The 22,296-nt window shown below is 51.2% G+C and overlaps 1 protein-coding gene and 1 pseudogene across 6 annotated transcripts in view; both read right to left on the bottom strand.

Annotated features, from left to right (window-relative positions):
• PTPRU (protein tyrosine phosphatase receptor type U) overlaps positions 1 to 16,449 on the bottom strand; it is a 77,161-nt gene extending 60,712 nt beyond the window's left edge. For 2 of the 6 annotated variants that reach the window (XM_036231139.1, XM_016132053.2), the window contains exons 1-2: positions 16,273 to 16,448; positions 726 to 857 (exon numbers count right to left, since the gene is read on the bottom strand). In XM_036231139.1, the coding sequence (XP_036087032.1) occupies positions 726 to 857; positions 16,273 to 16,345 (205 nt within the window). In that variant the 5' untranslated portion in view covers positions 16,346 to 16,448. Of the gene's footprint in view, positions 1 to 725; positions 858 to 16,272 lie in introns of all 6 variants that reach the window. The other 4 variants (XM_016132052.2, XM_036231140.1, XM_016132054.2 and 1 more) reach the window with 3 other exon arrangements.
• On the bottom strand, positions 854 to 9,550 carry LOC118610878 (annotated as a pseudogene).
• Positions 16,450 to 22,296: the final 5,847 nt, after the last annotated feature.

Raw genomic sequence — 22,296 nt, 5'->3', positions numbered from 1 at the left:
TTCTCCCATTTTACAGTTAGGAAAATGGAAGATCAGAAAAATTAAGTGACTTGCCCAAGGTCATACAGCTGGTAAAGCGATAACACCAGGATTTGAAGCCCAGTCTTCATAATTCTGGAACCAGTGCTCTAGGGTCCACCATCGGAGTAGCCGGGCAGTACTAGAATCCATATAATTAATCTCCTAACTCCCAGTCTGGTGCTCACAATGCCAAAAGCGCCCCATACTGAAATAGGGGCAGGGCAACATGGAAATCGAGATGGATCCGGGACATACAGGAAAAAGATGGCAGAGGAAGGAAGGTTTTACATACACGCAGCCCCCCATGTTACTGTTCTATCAGCATCTTCAAGTCCTGGGAAACCAGGATTCAGAAGCTCTCAGGATGAAGAGAGCCCCCCAGAAGGTGGAGGATTTAGGAAGTCCTGGTGGGAGTAGGGGTGGATCCCGAGCTAAGCTGCCAGAGGAGTAATGGGAGGTGGGTTTTAATTTACAGCTTGTAAGGGTCTTTGAACCTGCACCCATTTTACAGGTAAAACTACCTGATATACACAATTGGACAGTATCCAGAGAGCTCCACATTCACAGTGTCATATATGTCATTACAGATGCCAAGTCAGATGAGGCCCAGAGAGGTTAAGTAATGTACCTGAGGTCACGCAGCAGGTGGGTAGAATGCCCCTGGAAGGAGTCAAAGGGGGAATGGTGATTGAGAATAAGCTCACCGTGGGGCAGGTCCGCAGGAGCCCGGGTACCAGGGTGGATCCGTACTTGCTCCCATTGGAAGTCATCGTACTGGGCTTGGCTGAACTCACAGGGCACTGCTGGGTCACTCGCCTCCTCGAAGGTGCAGCCGGCTGTGAGGGCAGGGCCTGGTTAATGCAGGCTAGGGCAGGGCTGCTGGCCAGGAGGGCTCCTGGAACTTCCTTCCAGGTGCCCTTACACTGTGCCCTCCTACCCAGGCCAACCAAGCCCTGCTCCCTCTCCTCAGGCCCTCCGCCCATGGCTCCCTCCAGCAAAACTCTCCCTCCTTTACCCTATCTGCCCACCATGGCCCTCTTTTCATTGTCTCCTCCCAATATCAGACTCCTCACACTAGCTACTCCCGCAGTAACCTCCAGGACACTCCACCCCTCAACCACCCATCAAAGACCTTCCTCAACAAAAACTAGTTACCATTACTATATCACTAAAGCCTCACAATGACTCGTGAGATTAGGGCTCTAATTATCCCCATTTTACAGATGAGGAAACCAAAGCCCAAAGAGGCTGAATGACTTCCTTAAAGTCACACAACTAGTTAGTGATAGAGGTGGGATTTGAACTGAGCTCTCTCGACTGCTAGTCAGTGTCCCATCATCTACCCCTCCATCTTCTGCATAGAAGATGGACAGCGAGCCCCGGCACTGGCGGAGTCATGAATGCCCTAAACCAGGTCTGAGGTATCTCCTTAAAATCAACAATGGCCACCGATCATCTCAGGTCTACGACAAGCCCTGAATGGTGCTAAATGCTCTAGGTGCAAAGTCTCATTCAGGCCTCACCTTCTGAGGTAGGTACCACTATTACTCCTATATGACAGATGAGCTTAAGAAATTCAGTCATTGTCCAAAGTCACCCGGCTTAGTTCTCTGCCTACAGAAATGTGACATGCAAAAACACAGTCATGTGTGGACTGGGCACACATATGACTAGAGGAAGCAAAGTCTCAAGATTTGGATCCAATATTTACAGTTTAAATGAGAAGAGGAGAAGGAAGAAGAGATTGAAATAGATGTGAGGTCTTCGATTGGTAATGAGGTCCATAAATCTTAGCTAGCTCATCAAAGCCCCGAGTCAGGCACCTAATAAACGCCACTGGTTCAGAAAGTAACTGCTCACTGGTCCCTGCACTCACTCCCAAACCTCAGCGTTTAGAGACCCATGGAGGGTGGTCCAAAGCATCTGAGACCAGGAAAATACCTGAATGAGTGGTGAGAAAGTAGTCACAAATTGTGCCAGCCCCTGTCCTGAGTACCTACAAGCCACTGGTACTTCTCCCCATTTGCCAGTGAGGTACCTGAGGCTCTAAGGGGTAAAGGGTTTGTCCACAGCTTAACGTGGTAGGTGATTGGGTGGGCTTTGGCATCAGACACACTTCGGATTAAATCCTGACTCTGCAGTTTGCCAACCCTTGTGACTAGGCAGGTCACTTCACCTTTCTGAGCCTCGGTTTCCCCATCCACACATGGGATTGTTGAGGATTCAGTGCAGGGGTGCACTGAATCCTGCACAATGCCTACACATGCAAGCACTCAGGAATTAGCAGCTCTTCACGTGTGCTACTTAAGTCTACGTGAGTAACAGAAGCATTTGAACCCATGTCAGTCAGTTGCCAAAGTTCACACTGCCCACCAGAAAAGCTTTCACTATGAGAAGGAGCTAATCTGAGTGGTTTCCTAGGCTCAAGAAGAGGAGGGAAGAGAAATAGGCAGTAATTGGGGAGTGACTGCCCCATGCCGAGCACAGGGATGGGCATCTGCAGATGCAGCGAGTGACACTTTAAGAGGCTCTTGTTTCATCTGTAGCAGGAACTTCTCTAGACTGTCATGTAGATCACGTGAAGTAGCGTCTGGAAACACACCCAGCAGAGCCAGGCACAAAAGGGCTCATCCTTTTTGGGGAGGTCTCTCTTTACTTTTCTTGGATCTCACCAGAGTGTAAAATCATGACGAGAAGTGGGCATGAGGCTGGCACTGAGTGGATGGGGGGAAATAATAGAAGCCGCTCTCCAGAGCGGGGGCAGGACCTGAACTGAGCTCTTTGCCTCTTTGTGTGAAAATCTCTGGTTGGCATAGTGGCTGTGGCCTGTAGGAGGTGGGTTTTAACCCCATCTGTTCTGGGAAGGCCTCAGCTCTCCCACTAGAAAATGATCCACACAGTGTAGCAGAGAGAGAGGACATGGCCAGTTGGGATGGTCAGGGAGGGCTTCCCAGAGGAAGTGATAGCTGACTTCATTCAGCCTGAGCTGAGTCTGCTCCTGAGAGTCTTAGCCAAGGCCTCCCTGGAGCAGAGGACTGCCAAAAAGGGAAGCCCAGGATTGAGAGCCCTGGCTGGGGCTCAGGCCCTTCCTGTTCCTTCGCAAGTAACAAGGCAGCTGCCCCAGATGTCTCACACATGGCCCTGGGGCGAGCCTGGGAGTGCCAGTTCCTTGGCTTCCTTCTGTCCATCCTGAGCCAGACCACATGAGCTGCCAGGACTCCCAGACTGACAGACCTGGTCAGAGAGACCCCAATACCATCTGACCTCAAAGTAGCCCCCAGCCTGACTGACACAAGTAAGTGACCCCCACCCAGACAGATAGACCTGAGCCAGAGCGGCCCCAAGCTGATCTTCCCCGGCCATAGTGGCCCCATTATCATCCAGAGGACTGCCAAACCATCTGACTTAAGCCAGATGACCAACAGACTGACTGACTAACCCCAGACCCACTGACCATGGCCAGAGTGATCCCTGACCTCTGCCAAATAATTCCTACAACTGACCCCAGCCAGGGTGACCTCCCTGGCTGACTAACCACATCCAGAGTGGCCCCCAGACAGAACGACTCCTGGTCCACGTCCATCCACAGCCCTGTGTCTCTGGGCAAGGCCCGTCCCAGCCACAGCCCTCATAGGGTAACATCTCTGGGGCCAGTCTTACCAAGGCGAGCCCCACCCTCATCTCCTCCCCAGCTCACCCTGGGTAGGGAACAATCAGCCCTCCTGGGCCCTGAGAAAAGCCTCATCACCTTCAGTCTGAAAGGCTCAGTAGCCAGGATCCCCAAAGCCAAGTCTCAACTCCTGTTAGAGACCAACCCCTGTTAGAGGCCAACAGCCTGGGGTAAAAAGCTAGATCAGACTTTGGGTTCAGAGCGAGAGTGGTATCCCTCTCAACTCCATCAACACAGATGTCAACACAGACATGTACACACACGTCAACACCACCACAAGGGCTGCCACTCGCCGCCATGACCACCTGTGCTGGTGAACCTTCATAGCAACTCAGAAGGTAAGTACTAGTATTGTTCCTGTTTAACAGAAGGAAACTGAGGCACAGAAATAATAGGTGGCTTGCCCAGAGCCATACCTTAAGCCCCAGAAGCTGGGACTTAAGCCACCTATTTTCATTCGAGGAGACTAGGCACAAACGAAATCAGGCCCTGGAATACTGCTGGCCACATGCGTTGATTCAGTGCCATTCATAGGACAATTCAGTGCAATAACAGTACAAAGCAGGTCCCAGGCTGGCACTATGAGAGGCATACACATGGTTAAGACTCCACCCTCCCCTCAGACCTCCTGGTATGAGTGAGGAGTAAGGGAATAAAATAAATGATAGGCCACAGGGACATCCAAGGGAGGAGGGTGGGTGCAGAGGAAGGCTTTCTGGAGGCGGGTGCACCTGAGCAGAGCCTGGAAGGATCGCTGTCATTCTGACCAGTAGAGATGGGTGGAAGGGCATTTGAGGCAAAGGGCCCAGGGAGGCAGAGGAAGGCAGTGCGTAAACACACAGTTCCTCCAGGGCACAGAGAGGAGCCCAGATTGGGGAAACAGTGGGAAATGAGACTGGGAGGGAGGAGGGTTGAGATTACATAAAAGAGGCCTTAAATGCCAGGATAGAGAGTTTGGCCTCCTTTTCAGTTGGGAAGCCACAGTAGGTGTTTGAGCCGGGAGCGCCTGGATTCAGATGAGACAAGTAATATAAACCATCAGGAGGGCAGATCACTTCTCCAGAGGGCACTATAGGATGAGGAGTGGGACAAGCCACCAAAGGGTTGAGAGGCAGGTGTCAGAAATTGGTAAGGAAAGGGGCCTCAAGTCCCCATGCTGGATGCAAGTAGCACACACTCCAATCTTACCCAGGGAGATGCACCACACACACATACACACACACACACTGGCCCACACTCAAATATTCTCTCTCACACACACACACACACACACACACTCACACACACTCCCTTCCCCCAGCCTAGTCTAAGCTTTGGGGACACAGTCTCAACTGGACTAGGGACAGGAAGAAAACCAGGCCCCACCCGGGGTACCCCATCTCTGCCAGGACCTCCCTGACAGGGTGGGATGAATCAAAGCAGGACCCCCAGCCTCAACTCAAACTGGCCCAGCTACATTCCTCAGCTAATCTCCCCAATCTGGCAGGCGGTTGCCTGAGCAACCGTCAGCCACAATTTGGGAAGGCAGGAGGATGGTTTATCCACATCCGGCTGGGCTCTGGATGGGGTGATGTAAGGGGCAAAGCAATCTCTGCAGTAGGAGTCAGAGTGTGGGAGAGAGTGCCCCTGATGTAAGCCGGGTATGAGGGTCTCTACCTTTCCTCGTGGATGTGTTTTCATATGGTGTGTGTGTGTGTGTGTGTGTGTGTGTGCGTGCGCGCGCGCGCATGTCTGTGAGAGTGATAGGCTGGTACCAACCTATAAGTACTCAACTGTGAGGCAGGAGACCTGGATCTAATTCTTGCTGATCCCCTAACTCCCTGTGTGACCTTGGGCAGGTGGCTTGCCCTCTCTGAATCCCTGCTTCCTCACGTATGAAATGAGAATGGAGAATCAGTTGACCTCTAAGCCTGCTACCACCTCCAGAATTCTGATTCCATTTGTATGAGTGTGCATGTGAGCAAGAATTACCTGAGGGCACAGAGAGAGGCCGTGCGGGAGAGGCGAGGGTGAGTATGGGCGTCTCAGGCCATGTGCTGTGAAGTTGTGGGTGCAGCGTAGGTATACATTTATGTGCAGAGGTATGTGAGCATATCCAGTGACAAGCACGTGCCTAAGGGAGAAGGTGAGTGTACGTGGCAGGGTAGAAGGAAGTTGTGCATGTGTGTTTGTGGGTGTGGATATGGGTGTGTGCGTGTGAGCACCACGAGAACGTGAGCACCAGACTTTCCTGGCCACCAGACAGGGAATCGTGCTCTGTGTCAGCTGCGGCTGCCAGCTGTTTTCTGAAGACCCTAGGTAAACAGAGTCTGTTTGCAAGGAGATTTTTGTTCCCTTTGGTTTGTCAATAAAACATCCAGTTCCCAAGGGTGGCCCCAGGAGAAACAAAGCTTCTCCCAAAAGATTACAAATTTAAGGGCTGGGATCACACCCAACCTCATGGACAGCCCCAACCCTGGGCTGGGGAACCCAAATACAATCCCAGTGACAACACAGGTCTATTTTATCATCCAAAGCCACGCCCCTATTCTAGGTAGCCCAGCCCTGGAACCGATATTGGCCTCACCCCTGGACATTCTTGCTCAACCCAGTCCTACCCCAGGTTCTCCACCCCAACTACCAATCTAACTCAGACCTAACAGCCACCTCCTCCCTTCCTGAGGTAAGGGACTGTCTCTATACCTTTGAACCCCATCCCTAAACCCTGTGTAGAGTAGATGGCCAACAGTGGATGAGCTATTGACCCCATGATCCCAGAGACTCTGACCCCAACAAACCCCACCCAAGCTCAAGGACCACATCTCTAGCCGAGAGACCTGACCCAGCCCACTTCACTGCTCTTCTTGTCCAGATCAATACATTAAGATTTTAGCCAGGGCTCTCCAAAAGCTGCAACCAGGGAGATCACCCAGAGCAGGCCGCAGGAAGAATTAGATGAGCTGGGACCCCTACAGGAGCCAACACTGAACCCAGCAATGCCAACATCCTTCCATTTCCACTGAGGATAGAAGGAAGCTAACTATATCAGGGCGAACTTAAGCCAGACCCATTGCCCATCTTTCTGATCAATATATATCCCCAAATCCCAAAGTCATGGGCGGGGCTGCCATATTGGCAGTATATGGGAAGGCACAGGGTAGAATCAGACTCCACACAGAGGCAAAGGGCTGAATGGGGCACCTGTGCTGTGTAGAGGTACAGTGGGCAAAGAGTACATAGACCCTTGCAGTGCAGACACCCTGTGTCATATAAAAACATAGTGCAGTGTGAAGATGTATACTTTCTAACTGTCCCGTGAAAGGCGAGGGCTAGGTAGCGCCACAGTGTGGTGTGCTGAGGACATAGGGCATAGTGCCACACTGTACAGAGGCAGAATGCAGTTATACAACACAGGGGAGCAGAGCACACGGTGTGCGCAGCCCCCCATACAGACACTTAGAACAGCACGTGGAACGGAACCGGTCAGTGCCATGATGCAGCACAGAGATGCCGCATCCATTGTGGGCATGACCCAGAACTTCACAAAGGCACAGCGCACCAGGGCAGTGCATTTAGTGGTACACTGGGCTGGCACCCAGTGCTAAGTGATAGGTGTATGTAGGAATGCCCAGGTGCTAAGTTCAAGCCTATACACACTTCTCCCCCTCCAGATGCTAGCGCAGGGCTAGGCACATAGCTGGCACTCCAAAAATTCTCACAGAAGTGACATGCCCGCTGTAGGTATATAGAACAGCCCAGAGACACAAGGACGAGAAGGATGTGGTGCAGTGCAGAAGGAACTGCTGGGTGCGGAAACCCAGTCCAGAATACAAGCTTGACACAGTCCCGAGGAGCAGAGTAGGTGTAGATGCGGGGGCAGGAAGTGGCACAAACGTGGAGTGCAGTGACGGTGCTGTGCGGAGCAGTAAATTCAATGCAAGGGCTCCGGGTCCTGCGATCCAGCGGAGTGCACACGACCCATGGGTGAGCAGGCGCAGTGCAGGGTTCAGGCCTGGGGCAGTAATGCCGTGCGGTGCACAGATGCAGCGCTGGGGACCGTGCAAAGATGCTGCCCATAAAAACCCAGGCCAGTCCCAAAGCGCACCAAGGTGGCCCCGAGCTGCAGTGTAAGTATAGATCCCCTGCACAGCGTGCAAGGAGGGGCGGAGGTGCATGCAGTGAGGACGTTCCATACAAAGATGTCGCTCAAGTGGGGCTGCCAAGAGAAACCTGGGAAAGACCACCATCTGACACTTCGATGGGCCGAGACCCCACAGCGGGCATATTACAGTAGCGGCGGTGCAGTGTGAAGGGCTGGGCCAGGCGCAGGCACGTGTCCGGGGCAGTGCAGTGAAGCGGTGGGACAGAAGTGCTATGTGAGGCAAAGACGCACTGTGCTGGTACAGGGCGATGGTAGAATGCAGAGGGGCTGTGCCGTCACTGCAATAATGCAGTGTAGTACAGAGATTCCATATGATGCAAGATGCAGCGTTGTGGTGGCATGCCATCTGTTGGCGCAGCACAGTGGTGCACTGCCAGGAGCTATGCCCAAATTCTAGGAGAGTCTACAAGCCCCACGCAACAGCAATGCATGATGGAGTAAGACGACACAGAAGAGAGCTGCAAAGACACAAATGGCAATACGACTGCAGGATGGAGGCACGAGTACAATGGGACCATGCAGAGACGGAGCCCGCAGACACCCAGGAGAGTCCACACAGCCAGTGCAATGCGAATCCCAGCACGGTCATGCAGTGCAGGGCTGAGATGCAGTGTAGTACAAGGACACGATGCAGTGGCCCAGTCCTGAGGTGCTGGGACCAGGAACCCCAGAGCGTGCACTCTCAGAGCAGTCCAGAGCCGTGATGCAGCTCAGTTATTAGCATAAGGCAAAGAAGAGGCTCACTGCGAAAGTATTGTAGGGAGGGCTGCACATGCGATGCTCTGGAGAGCAGGGGCCCAGACCCCTGGAAAGCACTGTGCCTGAGCTCCGTCAGGCTGAACTGGCTACCCCATGCGTTAGGAGCTGAGGCCTCGTTTGCCCCACGGGCTTCCCTCCACCCCATCCCCTATTCCCAACATCTTCCACCCCAGTGACTTTCCAAGGGCACAGCATTAAACTGCTGCCAACCACGGGACGGGTAGCCAAAACTGAGCACATTGTCCAGGTATTTATATATGAGCAGGGCCCCAGTGTGCTGGCAGGCAAATAATGGATTCAGATCCTGCTAAAAAGCTTTTGGACAATTAAAGCACATCCTCTGGCCCCCAGCCCAGGGCAGGGCAGTGTAGAGCAGGGCAGGGGAGAGACAGAGAGGAAGACCTATTGGATTAGGCCATGGTCTAGAGTGGGATGAACAGGGGGAGGATGTGAGAGGCAAGCCAGACGCAAGCAACCTGGCTGGTCACCCTCACCTTCCCTGCCCAATCACCCCTTCCAGGCCTGGACTTCATCAGAAGCCAAGAACACAATAATATCTAATATTGATACAGTGCTTACCATGGGCCAGAACCTGTTCTGAACCATATATGTATGTACACAAAATATATCATCACAGCATCCCATGCAGTATGTTCTATTATTATCCCGTCTCACAGACGAGAACACTAAAGGCCCAGAGAAGTCAAGTAACTTGCCCAACTGTTACATGGCTAGCAGTGTTGGAGCCAGAATTAGAACCCAGATGGCCTGGCTCCCAAGCCCAAACTCTTGACCACGACACTCGAGATAAAACACATATTTACATACAGGTACAACCACATACACACATGTAAACACACACGTACACATGTATACACATTCTGAGTAATGCATTTCACACTCTCAGCTAAGACCCACCTATCCTGTCTAGATAGGCTTCTGACACCTCCCAGTTGTCACTTCTTATCCACCAGCTGCCCCCATCCCCCTTCTCTCCATCCTCTTCTCTCCATCCCCATCTATCCCCCAACCCTCAGTTGTTCCCCCCAACACCACCTGACCGCTCATTCCCAGCTGTCCCCATCCCCCAGATATATCTTCATTGCTAGTGACCTCCCATCCCCGAGCTGTCACCAATCTCCAACTGTGATGTTCGTTACCTATAGAATACTCCCAATGACACCCCTTCCCAATTTCCCCATCCCACGCCCCACCCCCTCAACTTCTATAATTAACTCCAATCCCTCAGCGACGGAACCAAGCCCCCTTTGTCCTCATCTCTTCTGATTCACCGTGAGGTCCTGAGATCTGCGTCTTGCGAATCTGCCCAAGCCCCCTTGAGATATCCGGTAACAGCTTCTTTTGGGCGGTTTACCCTAGAGGTCTTCCCCTAGCCACTCCGCATGCAATGGCAGCCCCTGCCCAGGGCCAGCCAAGGGGACATACCAGCCGCCATCCACAACTGCCCTCCAGAGCCCCAGCTCCACCCTCCACCCCCACTGAGGCTTCCCTGTGTACCCAGAGGCTCACATCGATGCAAACACGGAGTGGGCACCTGCCATATACAAGGCACTTGGGGACAGTGGGGAAGGAGACAAAAAACAAGTGCCACACACTGTCATAGGTACGTTTGGGAGAACTCTGATCCATTGTGCCAGGAGGCCTTGGAAGGCTCCACTGGGGAAATGACATCACAGCCGGATTCTGAAGGCTGAGTAAGTGGCAGGCCCTGGGTGCTAAGGAAAACTGGAGGGCGTCCTCAGTAAGAGCCACAGCACGTACGAGGGTAGACAGGTGTGAAAGGGCCTGGCAGGTTCTGGGATCAACACTGGCCTGGTGGTCCTGGATCACAAGGTGGATAGGGAGGAGTGGGGTCGGGGTGGAGAGGCATAAGCATGAAAAACTGTCATGGAAAGTGGGGGCTGGGTCATGCAGGACCTCACCTGCCCTGTTAGGATTTGGGTTTTGTCCCCAGGGTGCTGGAGAACCTTCAGCTTGGGGCAATGGCATGGCAACATCTCATGTCTGCCTGACAGAAGTCATTCAGGTCTCAGGGCAATGGAAGCACTGGAAGGCTGATGGGAGAATGGAGACCGAGAAGGGGGCTATTGCAATAGTCCAGGCGAGAAATGATGGGGCTGGGGAGAAGGGGACATGGACTCAACCAAACCTTCTTCAAAGACTTCTGAGTGATGGTCCATCCAGACCCATTCACTCCCTGAGATGTCCAGGCCTCACTGAAGACACTGCATGCCTTCTAGACCAGCACTATCCATAGAACTTTCTGCCGTGATGGAATGTTCTCTGCCTGCACTGACCAATACAATAGCCGCTAGCAACATGTGACTCTTGAGGGCTTGAAATCTGGCTGATGAGACTAAGGGACTGAATTTTTATTTTAAGGAATTTTTACTAACTTAAATTTAATAACTACATGTGACTAAGTGGCCACCGTCCATCATTGTAGAAAAGTTCTATTAGACTGTGCAGCTCTAGACTGACTCACCATAGGGAAGGAGAGCCCCTGGGGCCTCCTTCTGAGGCTCTCAGCCTTGGGGTCTGCAGGGAGACTGGGAGGCAAGCCCCAGGGAAGGGGGTGTCACAAGTTGAGCTGGCACAGCTCTAGTCCACAGCTGGGCACAGTCACCAGGACACTTCCCATCCAAGAGATGCACACCCCTTTCCTGGAGATATACACACCTGAACACACAGACACCCCGAGCACAGGACAACCTATGGCCAGACTCAAACACCAATGTGTTTGTACACAGATAGCCCACACTCAGATATCCAGACACTTGGATACCCCACACCCAGACACCCAGGCACCTGGACAGCCCCACAGCTGGACATAACACAGAAACACTCCCACTCTTGAACACCCATTGACCTGAGGACTCCCAGACACCTGGATACACCCACCTACAGATCCACAAAAGCTAGAGTATCCTTAGGTTGGCACACTCTGATCCTCCACAAACTGACACTGGGAGCCCCACACCTAGATACTAAGACATCTACCCAAATAGCTCTGCATCCAAACTCCAGGAATTTAACATTTAGATACCCAGATACCCTAGCATCGGGCTCCCTGGAGATCAAAGCAGCTGGTTGCCTCCCTACTCCAAATTCAGATCCTGCCACACAAGGTAACCAAATAGCCAGATGCTCTGACAGGTCACACATATGTCCTGTGCCACAGGCTACATTCATACAACCACAATTATGCAGACACACACCCTCCACACTCTGACCGCCCAAAAGCCAGGACTGCACCTGCGCACACCTCCGCTGTCCTCACCCCACCTTCAGGGGTCGCCACAGGAAGCAGCTCCCCTCCCTTCCCTCAGGCTCACAAGCAGCCAGGACAGAGGCTGTGACCCCCACCCACCCACTCCAAGATCCAGGACTGAGGGAGAGTCTCCCTGTCCTGACGCATCGTCCCTCCCCCCTCCACAGACACTCACACTGACGGTTGGGACTCAATGCCTCTCACCAACTGCCGAGGCCTCCAGCACAAAGACCTATCCACTGACAGGCCTAGCCAGCTGCTGGGGGTGGGGTTGGAGGGCAGTGGGAGGCAGTGCAGGGAGCTGGGGGGAGGTGCTGGCAGGAAGAGACCTGGCCCCTTCCTTTTTGCCAGGGACTTAACATCCCCAACTCACAGCTCCCTCATGACACTGTCTATGTGGCCTTTTCACACACAACACCATCCCCCAGCAGAATTTTCCAGATTCCTGGAGGGAAGCCTATTTCTTTAATCTCCACTTTCAGTGGAATCAGTGCGCCCCCATCTGGCATCTCCAGCTCAGAACTTGACCCATTGGACTGCATTCTTTCAAGGCACATGTAGTTTACTCAGCACAAGTGGGCCAGGCTTTGTGCCCGGCACTAAGGATTCATAGGTGAACTAAATATTCAGTCCTTGTCCTCACAGAGCTCACAGTCAGTAAGAGAGAAAGGACCAATGAACTGTAATTACAATAATTACAATGCTGTAAAAAAAAAATCCAGTCGACCCCCACCTTCCCTTCCTAGGCTAGAACAGGGAATAACCAAAGAAGACTTCAGAGAGGAGATGATGTCTAAGCTGAGATTAAAGGAGGAGCAGGAGTTCACTTGGCAAAGAGGTGAAGTTAGAGAGTTCTGGGAAGAAAGCACAGCTTGTGCAAAGGCCTAGAGAAGAGACAGCAGGCAATGCGCATTTAGGGGATACTGATAAATGGGTCAGAGTGTCCAGAGCATAGGATGCAGAGACAGGGGCATGGAATGAGATGGGGTTGGGCAGGCAGACAGGGGCTAGAACAGACAACGAGGCAGGACTTAACCCTAAGGGGGAGGACTTAACCCTAAAGGCAATGAGGGAGCCTTCAGTGGGTTCCAAACCAGGATTTCAAAAGTGAGTTTTTGTTTTAAAAAGATCCCTAGCTGAAGACTTCCTGCAGGTGAGAGATGGATGAGGATGGAGAGAAGGGGACAGATGAGAAAGATGCTGAGAGTGTATAAGGGTAGAACGCATCAGGATGCAGACGAGGGCTTGGAGGAGGGAAGGGAGTTGAGGGAGGAAGAGGGCACAAGGGACCCCTGCAACTCTAGCTAACCCAGCCCTGCATGAATAGACCCCCCCCCCCCAACTCCAGCTTAGCTAATAAAAGCTTGGGAGGATGGCAGCCTGCCTTGAGCAAGCGGGGTACCCACCCTGGATTTTCCCTGACACCTGAACTGGGCAGGAGGCTGCCCCGGAGATAAACATCCCCACTCTCACCACTTCCTGTAGAGTCCCCTCCCCCAGCCTCAGAGAGAAGGGCCGGCTGCCCAGACAAGCCTTTATTGCCCAACCTGAAACCACTGGGCAGCCTCTCCCTCATTCCTGCTGTCCTCAACTCCAGGAACCAAAAGGACAAAATGAGCTAGAACACAGCAGAATAAATTACTGCCAGATTTACAGGGCTGAGAGACATCACATACCCACCCTAAGGGGGGGGAGAGGGAGGGAGAAATCAGGGATCTGTGTTGATTCTACCCAGACCAGGGGCCAGGGCAGATCCTGCACCTTCTACTATAGCCTTCTTAATTAAGCTCTAATGTAAGTAATAGCTACAAGGTTGTCGGGAATTTTAGAAGTGATCTGATCTGCCCAAGGTCACAAGGACAGCAAGTGGCAGAGGCAGAATTTGAACCCAGGCCCCTCAGCTTAAAAATCACAGTTTCTGGGGCTATGTAACAGCCCTCAAAACCATTTTTTGTTTCCTGGTGCTCACAGATATAGCTTTACTTTAGAATCTACCAAATACCATACACCATTATTATGAGACCGATGAGGAAACTGAGGCCTGAGGAATGGCAGTAACTTGCTCACAGTCTCACTCCCAAACCTCAGTTCTTGACAATTTCCCCTGCTGCCAGGAGCTGAGTCACATGAGGGTTCTTGGAATCAAGGTGAAGGTTGCAGGGGTGGGAGGGTCCGTATTGTACCCCTGGGGTTTGACCTCAGGACATGGTGGCTGCTATGGGACAGGAGAGGAGTTGGGGGAGGATAGGGAGAGAGGTCGCCCTGGCGTTCTCTCGGGCATGGGGAGGTCAATGCTAAAGCTGTGCCCTATGGCCGTGAGGCCTCAGGGCCAGTCCCCATGAGCCACCCGCAGGAGAGACCGCGGAAGCCCGGGCGCTGTGCTGCAGAGGCCAGAGAGAGGGCTGTCGGGCCACGAACTCGATCCAGGGCAGGCGGTTCTCAGAGGCCGGCGGCTCAGACGAGTCTCTCTTGGGAACCGAGGCGGCTTCCCGCGTGTGTCTCAGTGCTGATTCCTGCCCAAGGCGTCTCCCTGTTACTCAGCGCCCTGGGTACTAGGCTGGTGCTGCCCAACAGGTGGGGATGGGAGAGGCTGAGGCCCCCCAAAGGGGGTACTGCGCCCCCCCCCCCACGCCCCAGGGGAGGGGACGGGCGCAAATCCGCTGGAGGGGGCCAAAGTCTGGGATTCCAGATCTCAGAGTGGGATGTGGGGGTTTTCAGGGGTTGGGGGACACGGACACAGGCACACAAACACACAGCCGACAGATGGTCCACGGCACACAGGGACAGACACAGGCTCCAGATACACACGTCGATATGCGATCATATGTACAGCCACACACACACACACACACACACACACACACACACACACACACACACACGCCAAAATACGCCAGACTCCAAAACGCCCAGAGACAGCGCGATCACACAGCAAACGGACACGGAGACACACGTACACACTCTCACACACACGGCGGTCCGGGCCGGCGGGGAGGCCGCACAAAGTTGCGGAGTCGACCGAGGGAGCGTCCCGCGAGACCCCAAGGTCCGCGGCACCTCCTGCGAGCAACCGGAGGGGGCGCCGTCCCGCGGCGAAGAGCCAGGCCCCTGCCCGCGCCAGGACGTCGCAGCCCCTCCCGGGCCCGGCCCCCGCCCGGCTGCCCGGTGCCCAGAGGAGCGCCCGCCCGCCTGGCCCTGCCCGCGGCCTCCTGTGTCCGCCTCCCGCGCCCGGCCCTGCCCACGGCCCCTCGCGTCCGCCTCCCGCGCCCGGCCCTCCCCGCCAACCGCCCGGCGCCCCGCAGCCCCGGCGCCGCCTCGGATCAGCTGCCCGCCAGCGCCGCGCTGAACTTGCGAAACAACAAACAGCCCGACATGTCGGAGTCGGCGGCCGCGGGGCCCCCATTTCTCCCTCCCGAGCCTCCGGCCGGGCTGGACTGGGAAGGGGCGGTGGTGCCGCCGCGACAACTTATTCCAGGCCCGCTCGCCACACACGCACACACGCGGGACACACGCACACACACGCACACACACATATCCTGCCACCGCCCCCTCGGGCGGCCCCGAGCCCCGGGCACACACTCAACCACGGCCCAGGCGCGCAGCACACTCGCCACATTCCTGGACACGCAGCCAGTACTCACGGACACACACACTCACATCCGCTCCAGACACGCTCCTACACACGCATTCCCGGCACACTTGGCATTCACTCGGACCCACGCAGCCCCGGGCGGCGCACACCACCAACCCGAGACACTCCCACACGTACACATCGCGCGCACACAGCGCACGGACACACACGTTCCGGCCCCGTTCCCACGCCTTCACACACGTACACGGATCTCACAAGCATACACACCACACACGCGTTCCCTGATCCACACGCGGGTAGAATCCACAGAGCACTCCCGGCCACACACACAACAAACACACAACACATTCTCAGACACACAATAAACAGCACTCCACGCCACGGCATACAAAATGCAAACAAATGCAACACATAGCAGATAAAACTCCAGTCCACACAACCAAACTCAGATGTACACACAACAGACACACCATCTACTTGGCCGCACGAACACTACACACTGGCACACACACAGACTCTCCGCTCACACCTAATGACTCGATGCACACAACATTCACCCCAACGTACTTGTGGACACACAACACACGCATCACCTTTTCTTGAACACACAACTCATGGACACACGACATTCGCAGTCACAGAACACCCTGAGCACAGGATCGCACATCCAACATTCAGACACACACAGAGAGCAGGCTCGTAACGCCGGGTCACCCAACACTCACACTTTCTTCCCAGCTACGCCACGGGCCCGGGGACTCCGCACGGCAAGATTGGTCCGACCGACACGCGCTTACCTGCCGGAGTCTCGGTCTCAGGAGTGCAGAGCTGGAAGGTGAGCGCCAGGACGAGAGCCTGGGCGCGGGCCATGGTGCGCTGCCGCTTGCCCCGGGCCCGGCGCGGGGGCCGCCGCTGGAGCCCGAGCCGAGCCCAAGGCGAGCCAGAGCCCGAGCTAAGCAGCGCGGCGCGGAGCGGGACTGGCGCCGAGTCCAGAGCGGGAGCCCAAGCAAGCGGGGCGCTGACGTCAGACCCGATTGCGCTGTCCGTGGTCTTGCTGCGCCCCCTACTGGCATCCTCACGTGCTGCTGCCGGATCCGGTTTCCCGCTGCCCAGACGCTCCCATCCCCCACTCCTGCACCCTCCCTCCTCCCCAGCCCCCCACCTCGGGTCCCAAGCTGGGCCTGGACCCCCTCCCCCCGCCTCTGCACTGAGCTGTCACCAACATTCTCAGTTGAGTGAGCACGCTTACTGCTCATATCTAGCTCTCAAGAACAGAAACTCAAAGACACTCAGCCTCTCTGCCCCATTTGATGCTTGTATTTCCTCTACCTTGGTGACTCCAAATGCACATTAATACATATCTCCAAAGACAAGATGCTCATCACCTACTAAGAGCGGGTGGTTGGGTCTTTGGAAATGATAACTTTTAGAGTTGATCATAGTATTCCTTTCTTATTGTTTTAATGTCCATGGGATCTGTAGTGAAGCCCACCCCCTTTCATTTCTGATATTAGCAATTTGTATCTCTCTTCTTTTATTAGTTGGCCTAGCTAGAGGCTTATTGATTTACTGATCTTTTCCAAGAACCATCTTTTGCTTTGGTTGATTTTTCTCTATTGATTTCCCATTTTCCATTTGACTGATTTCTGCTCTAATTTTTATTGCTTTTTTTTCTGCTTCTTCGGATTTAATTTGCTCTTCTTTTTCTAGTTTCATAAAGTAGAAGTTTAGATGGTTAATTTTAGATCTTTTTTTCCTTTCTCCTACATCCATTCAGTGCTACAAATTCCCTATAAGCACTGTTTTCGCTGAATCCCACAAATTTTGATAAGTTGTGTTTTCAATTTCATTTCATTTTCACTTAGTTCAAAATATTTTTAAATTTCTCTTGAGACTTCTTCTTTGCCCTATGTGTCATTTCAAAGTGTGTTATTTAATCTCCAAGTATTTTGGGATTTTCCAGCTACCTTTCTGTTATTGATTTCTAATTTAATTGATTTCTAAGAGCAATGAGCATATGAATTCTGTTCTGAATTTGTTAAGCTGAGCTTTATGGCCCAGAATGTATTCTATCTTGTTGACTATTCCAAGTGAGCTTGAGAAGAATGTGTGCTCTGCTGTTGTTGGGTGAAGTACTCTATTTATGTCCATTATATCCAGTGGATTGACGATATTATAGAGCTCAACTGTGTCCTTGCTGATTTTCTGCCTGCTGGAAATATTCATTTCTGACAGAAAGGTGTTAAAGTCTTCAACTATGATAGTGGATTCACCTATGTCCCCTTGTAATGATGAACTTTTAGAAAGTCTTCTTTTTCATGTCATGAAGTTTGTCTCCCTTACAAACTCACATTGGTTCTAGTGTACCCTCTGGCTACACAGGTTAAGTATTATTTGGGCCTCTATCCTTATAAACCCTTGTACAATGACCACAAATGAGTTATCTATTACTAGGTAAGACCAGACACCTTCTATGTGCTTAACCCACATGAAATCATTTAATACTCACCATTATTTTTCCCATTACAAAGTTATGGAAATTGAGATACAGAGAAAGGAGTGACTTTTCCTAAGTTATGTATTACTATGCTGCAGCACCAAAATTTGAATCAAGGTCTTCTGTCTTGAATTGAATTGGGGCCGAACACCTGAAACAAATCAACAAATACTGAAAATTTGTACTATACAACAATTACTATAAGCCAAATTGGAAATATATAACAGACAAAATCCCTACCCTCATAGAGCTTACATTCCAGTGGTAAATCAAGAATAATAAACAATCAAAAAAAGCAAATTCTCTGGTCTATGAAACAGTGATCAACCACTGGCTCTTGTACATGAGACAGTGATATACCAGAAAAATGGAGGTGAGAAAGAGTGAAGGAGGAAGGAGATTCTGGCAGCTTTAAAGAGAGTATATGATGTATTCATTATTTGTCTCCACCTCTAGAACATGAGCTCCCTAAGGGCAAGGATGCTGTCTTGTATCCCAGTGCTTGGTATCTGGTATGTAGTAGTTAGTGCTTGATAAATATTGAATGGATGGATGAATGAATGAATGAATGAATACAGACATTGGCCTTGCCTTCATGAAGTTTATATTTTAGTGGAAGAGACTCATAGCAAATGTGCAGATAAATATATCATTATAATCTGAGATGTGTATTCTAAAGGAAATGGAGTGTTATGATAAATAATTGGAGGTGGGGGGGTCTACTTTAATTAAGGTGATCTCAGAGCAATTCTCTGAGGAAGCAACATGGTGACATTTAAGCTGACACCTGAAGCATGAGAAGGAGCTAGCCTCATGCAATCACTTGGGAGGAACACTGCAGCCAGAAAAGATAGTCCATGCAAAGGCAGGAACCGATGGGTCTGAGGAGCAGCGCGGCCAAGGTGGATGGAATGGAGTGGGTGGGCAGATAGAGAGATTGGCAGAATTTGCAGGTCATACAGGAAGCCATGAGATTTGGGGTTAAACCCTAAGAGCAGTGGGAAGCCACTGAAGCATTAAGCAGAATAAAAAGTTCTGTTCTCTCATTAAAAAAAAAAAAAAAAAAAGGGTCCCTCAAGCAGCTAAATGGAGAACAGGCTGTGAAGGTATAGACCAATGAGCAAATGGGTCTAACTAATGAGCAGCGGCATTAGTCAGAGCCTAGGAATTCAAGGTGTATCTAGGCATTCTCTGTGCACTGCCTCCTCTCCCAGCTGGCCCTATACTGAGGCTGACATAACTGAGATTGTCCTGGGTCTGGGGAGGCAGGGCGAAAGGCTCCTGGGTTCTAGATATTCTTCTCTCTTGTGAGCACTGATGAGTTCCAGGCTAAAGCAAGAAGGGACTGAAAAGATAGCAGGCAGGAACCAGAGGCAGAGAATTAAACAGAGCGACAAAAGGTGATGGAGAAGAAATGGAGATAGACAGATGCTGAACAGAGAAGAGACAGAAAGGACCACCCAGAAAGGAAACTCAAAGAGAGAAATGTGGTGAACGGCAAAAAACCCAAAATGCTGCTGTTTGCAGAAGACTCTTGCAGGAGCCTCGTGACGGTTTTACCTTGATTCCATGTTTTCTTGGATGTGGAAACCAAGGTTTAGAGAGCATAAGGCACTTGCTGAAGGTCACAAAGCTAGTAAGTGGTGGGTCCAGGACTCAAACCTAGACCTGACTGATTCCACACCCTTCCATTCTTTGTGCAGGGGAAGTCAATGGAGCAGAGACTGATGAAGGGAGAAAGAACACAATGAACAGGTGGACAGATGAGAAGAGAACATTCTGCTTCACTCGAAAAAGACTACAAACTTCTATAATCTTAGAGAAAAGAGGGAATAGAGAAGGAAAGTCCTGGTTTGGAATGACCCAGATCTAAGAAAAAGGAGACAGCACCACAAACAGGACCACGCCATGAGGAAATTCAATTACTTTCAACTCATGGAATATTTATGACACCTACCCTGTGTCAGGCCCCACATCAGGTGCCAGCATCATGGAGATGCCCCAAACATGGTTCTACTCTTGCCTGGAGGGGGAAACGGACACATGAATAAATAAGAGACTGAGTCCTAAAGGCCATAACACCAGTCCAGAAAAAAAACAGAGGCACCAGGGGCTAATTCAGCCTGAAGGATTGGGAAACAACACCAAAGAAATTATATCTGAACCTGGAGTTTCCCCGATAGGCAAGGGTAGGAAGAGCATTTTAGGCAGAAGGAGCAGATTAAATAAAGGCACAGGGTATGGGAGTTTTGGGAAAGGTGGGTGCAGTTGGATTATAAACTATGCATGGTCCAACAGCAGGAGATAAAGACAGTGTGGGAGTCAGTGCAAAGGTCTTGAATGCAAGTTCAGGACATTGAACTTGAACCCCTAGATCAGTGACCTCGAACTTGCCCAAGGGGTACCCAGGCATTCCTCAAGTTGAGGGGGTTTGCCGCTGAATTAAAACCATTGTCATAGGTTTCTAATTTGCAAGATGAGAAATTAATTACAATAAATATATATATTTTTTGTTTTAAGGTATCTCTCCACACATTTTTCTGAAAACTTTAGTACACGTCACGAGTATGAGTGAAGGATAGAATTAGTATAGAATCATAGTTTTGCTTACAATTTTGAGTTTAATATATCAATTGTTCATGGTGTTCTACAAAGAATTGTAGCTTCTGGTTCTCCCTAAATATTGGAGAGTCACTGAAGGACTTCAAGCCAGGGAAAAACAAAATCTGGTCTTTCCGTTAGGGAAAAAGTCATTCTGGAGGCCTGAAAAAGAAGGAATTGGGGAGGAAGAAAGAAAGAAGAGGATCTCAGTTAAGAAGAAGGCTGTTGACACACTTCAAATAAGAGCTGATGGCCTGGACCAAAAGTGAAGGCTATCAGGATAAATGAGGGATTAAGTCCAGCCCCAAGGAGGAAGGCCTGCTGGGTGATTTTCTAGGCTTCCTGGCCTGGCTACCCAGGGACCTCAGAGAAAATAACATAGATATTTGTAGAGAAAACAATGTCAACAGCTCAATGTCACCTAGGAAGTCTTCCAACAGAAGTTGACTTGTGTATGTGTCACCATGAAAATAGAAAACAAGCAAGATAGTGTAGTGTGTGTGTGTGTGCGCACGCACGCATGTGCATGCGTGCACACACACACGCGCACATGCACATGAGGATACACACATCCAGTGTGGGATTAAGTCTTTCTCCCATCACGGGACACCAACTTTCTCTACAATAAAAACAAAAACTTTCTGAACACATACTATGAGCCAGACCCTGGTCTGGGTTTTTTTCGTGTGATATTTCTCATTTAATCTTCACAATAACCCCCTAAAAATATTCATCAAATGCTTTCATGTGCCAAGCATTCTTGAGCTAAGTGCTTTAAGTTAAGTGAATATTTCACTTGATCCTCACAGCCTTGAAACCGACACTATTATTTCCCTCATTTTCGAGGATAAGGAAATGGAGACCCAGAGAGACAAATTTTGTCCAAACCAAATGGCTGGAAAGTGGCAGAGCCAGGATTCATATCTACATTTGCTAGAATCCAGCACCTGATCCTTCAACACAGCACTTTGCTTTCTTCTCTTTCTCAGAGGAAAGGTTCTAAGCTGGCAAGCTTTGGGTGGATAAAACCCAGAGAAAGAAACTTCCTTATCCTGGGAAGCTCTGGCTCCATGTTTCTCACAGCCTGTTCCCTGGGCCACCTGCATCATAATATTCTTGAGAGCTTGTAAGAAATATACATTCTAGGACCCCTTCCCAAGGTTCTAGTTCAGTAGGTCTGAGATGGAACTTCAGTTTGAGATGGTTTTTATGCATATTGGAGATATATTGAGTCACAGGACTGGCTCCAACAGCACCTCCTCCAAGAGTCCCTACCCCGACCTCATTCCAGAGTGCCTCTCTCCTTGACTCCAGTGCCCTCTGTCATGCTATAACATTCATCTGACGTTTTAGTTATGCTCCTGTCTTCATGCCACCAAAAATATGATCTAGTGTTTTTACTGGGCTACATCTGTTTTACAAAGCACTTCATCCCACTTAATCCCCTTCTACCCTGTGATCATTTGGGGAGGGGGCCCTCCTTGTGATCCCTCCCCTACATCTGAACACACTTAGCATTTTACAAGATGCTCTCACGTCCACAATAACATTATTCTGTTGTTCTACGTAGTTCTCACAACGCTCCTGAAGGAGGTATTTTGCAGATGAGAAAACAGACTCAAAGTTTCAGTCACTTTCCCAAGGTGGCCAAGCAAGGAAGCGAGTGGCAGGGGCTGGGATGTGAACCTAAATCTTCTAACTCTAAACCCAGTACTCTAGCCTC

Source organism: Rousettus aegyptiacus, unplaced genomic scaffold (assembly GCF_014176215.1).
Source record: "Rousettus aegyptiacus isolate mRouAeg1 unplaced genomic scaffold, mRouAeg1.p scaffold_m13_p_1, whole genome shotgun sequence".
Lineage (NCBI taxonomy): Eukaryota > Metazoa > Chordata > Mammalia > Chiroptera > Pteropodidae > Rousettus > Rousettus aegyptiacus.
This window is presented reverse-complemented; position numbering and strand designations above follow the sequence as displayed.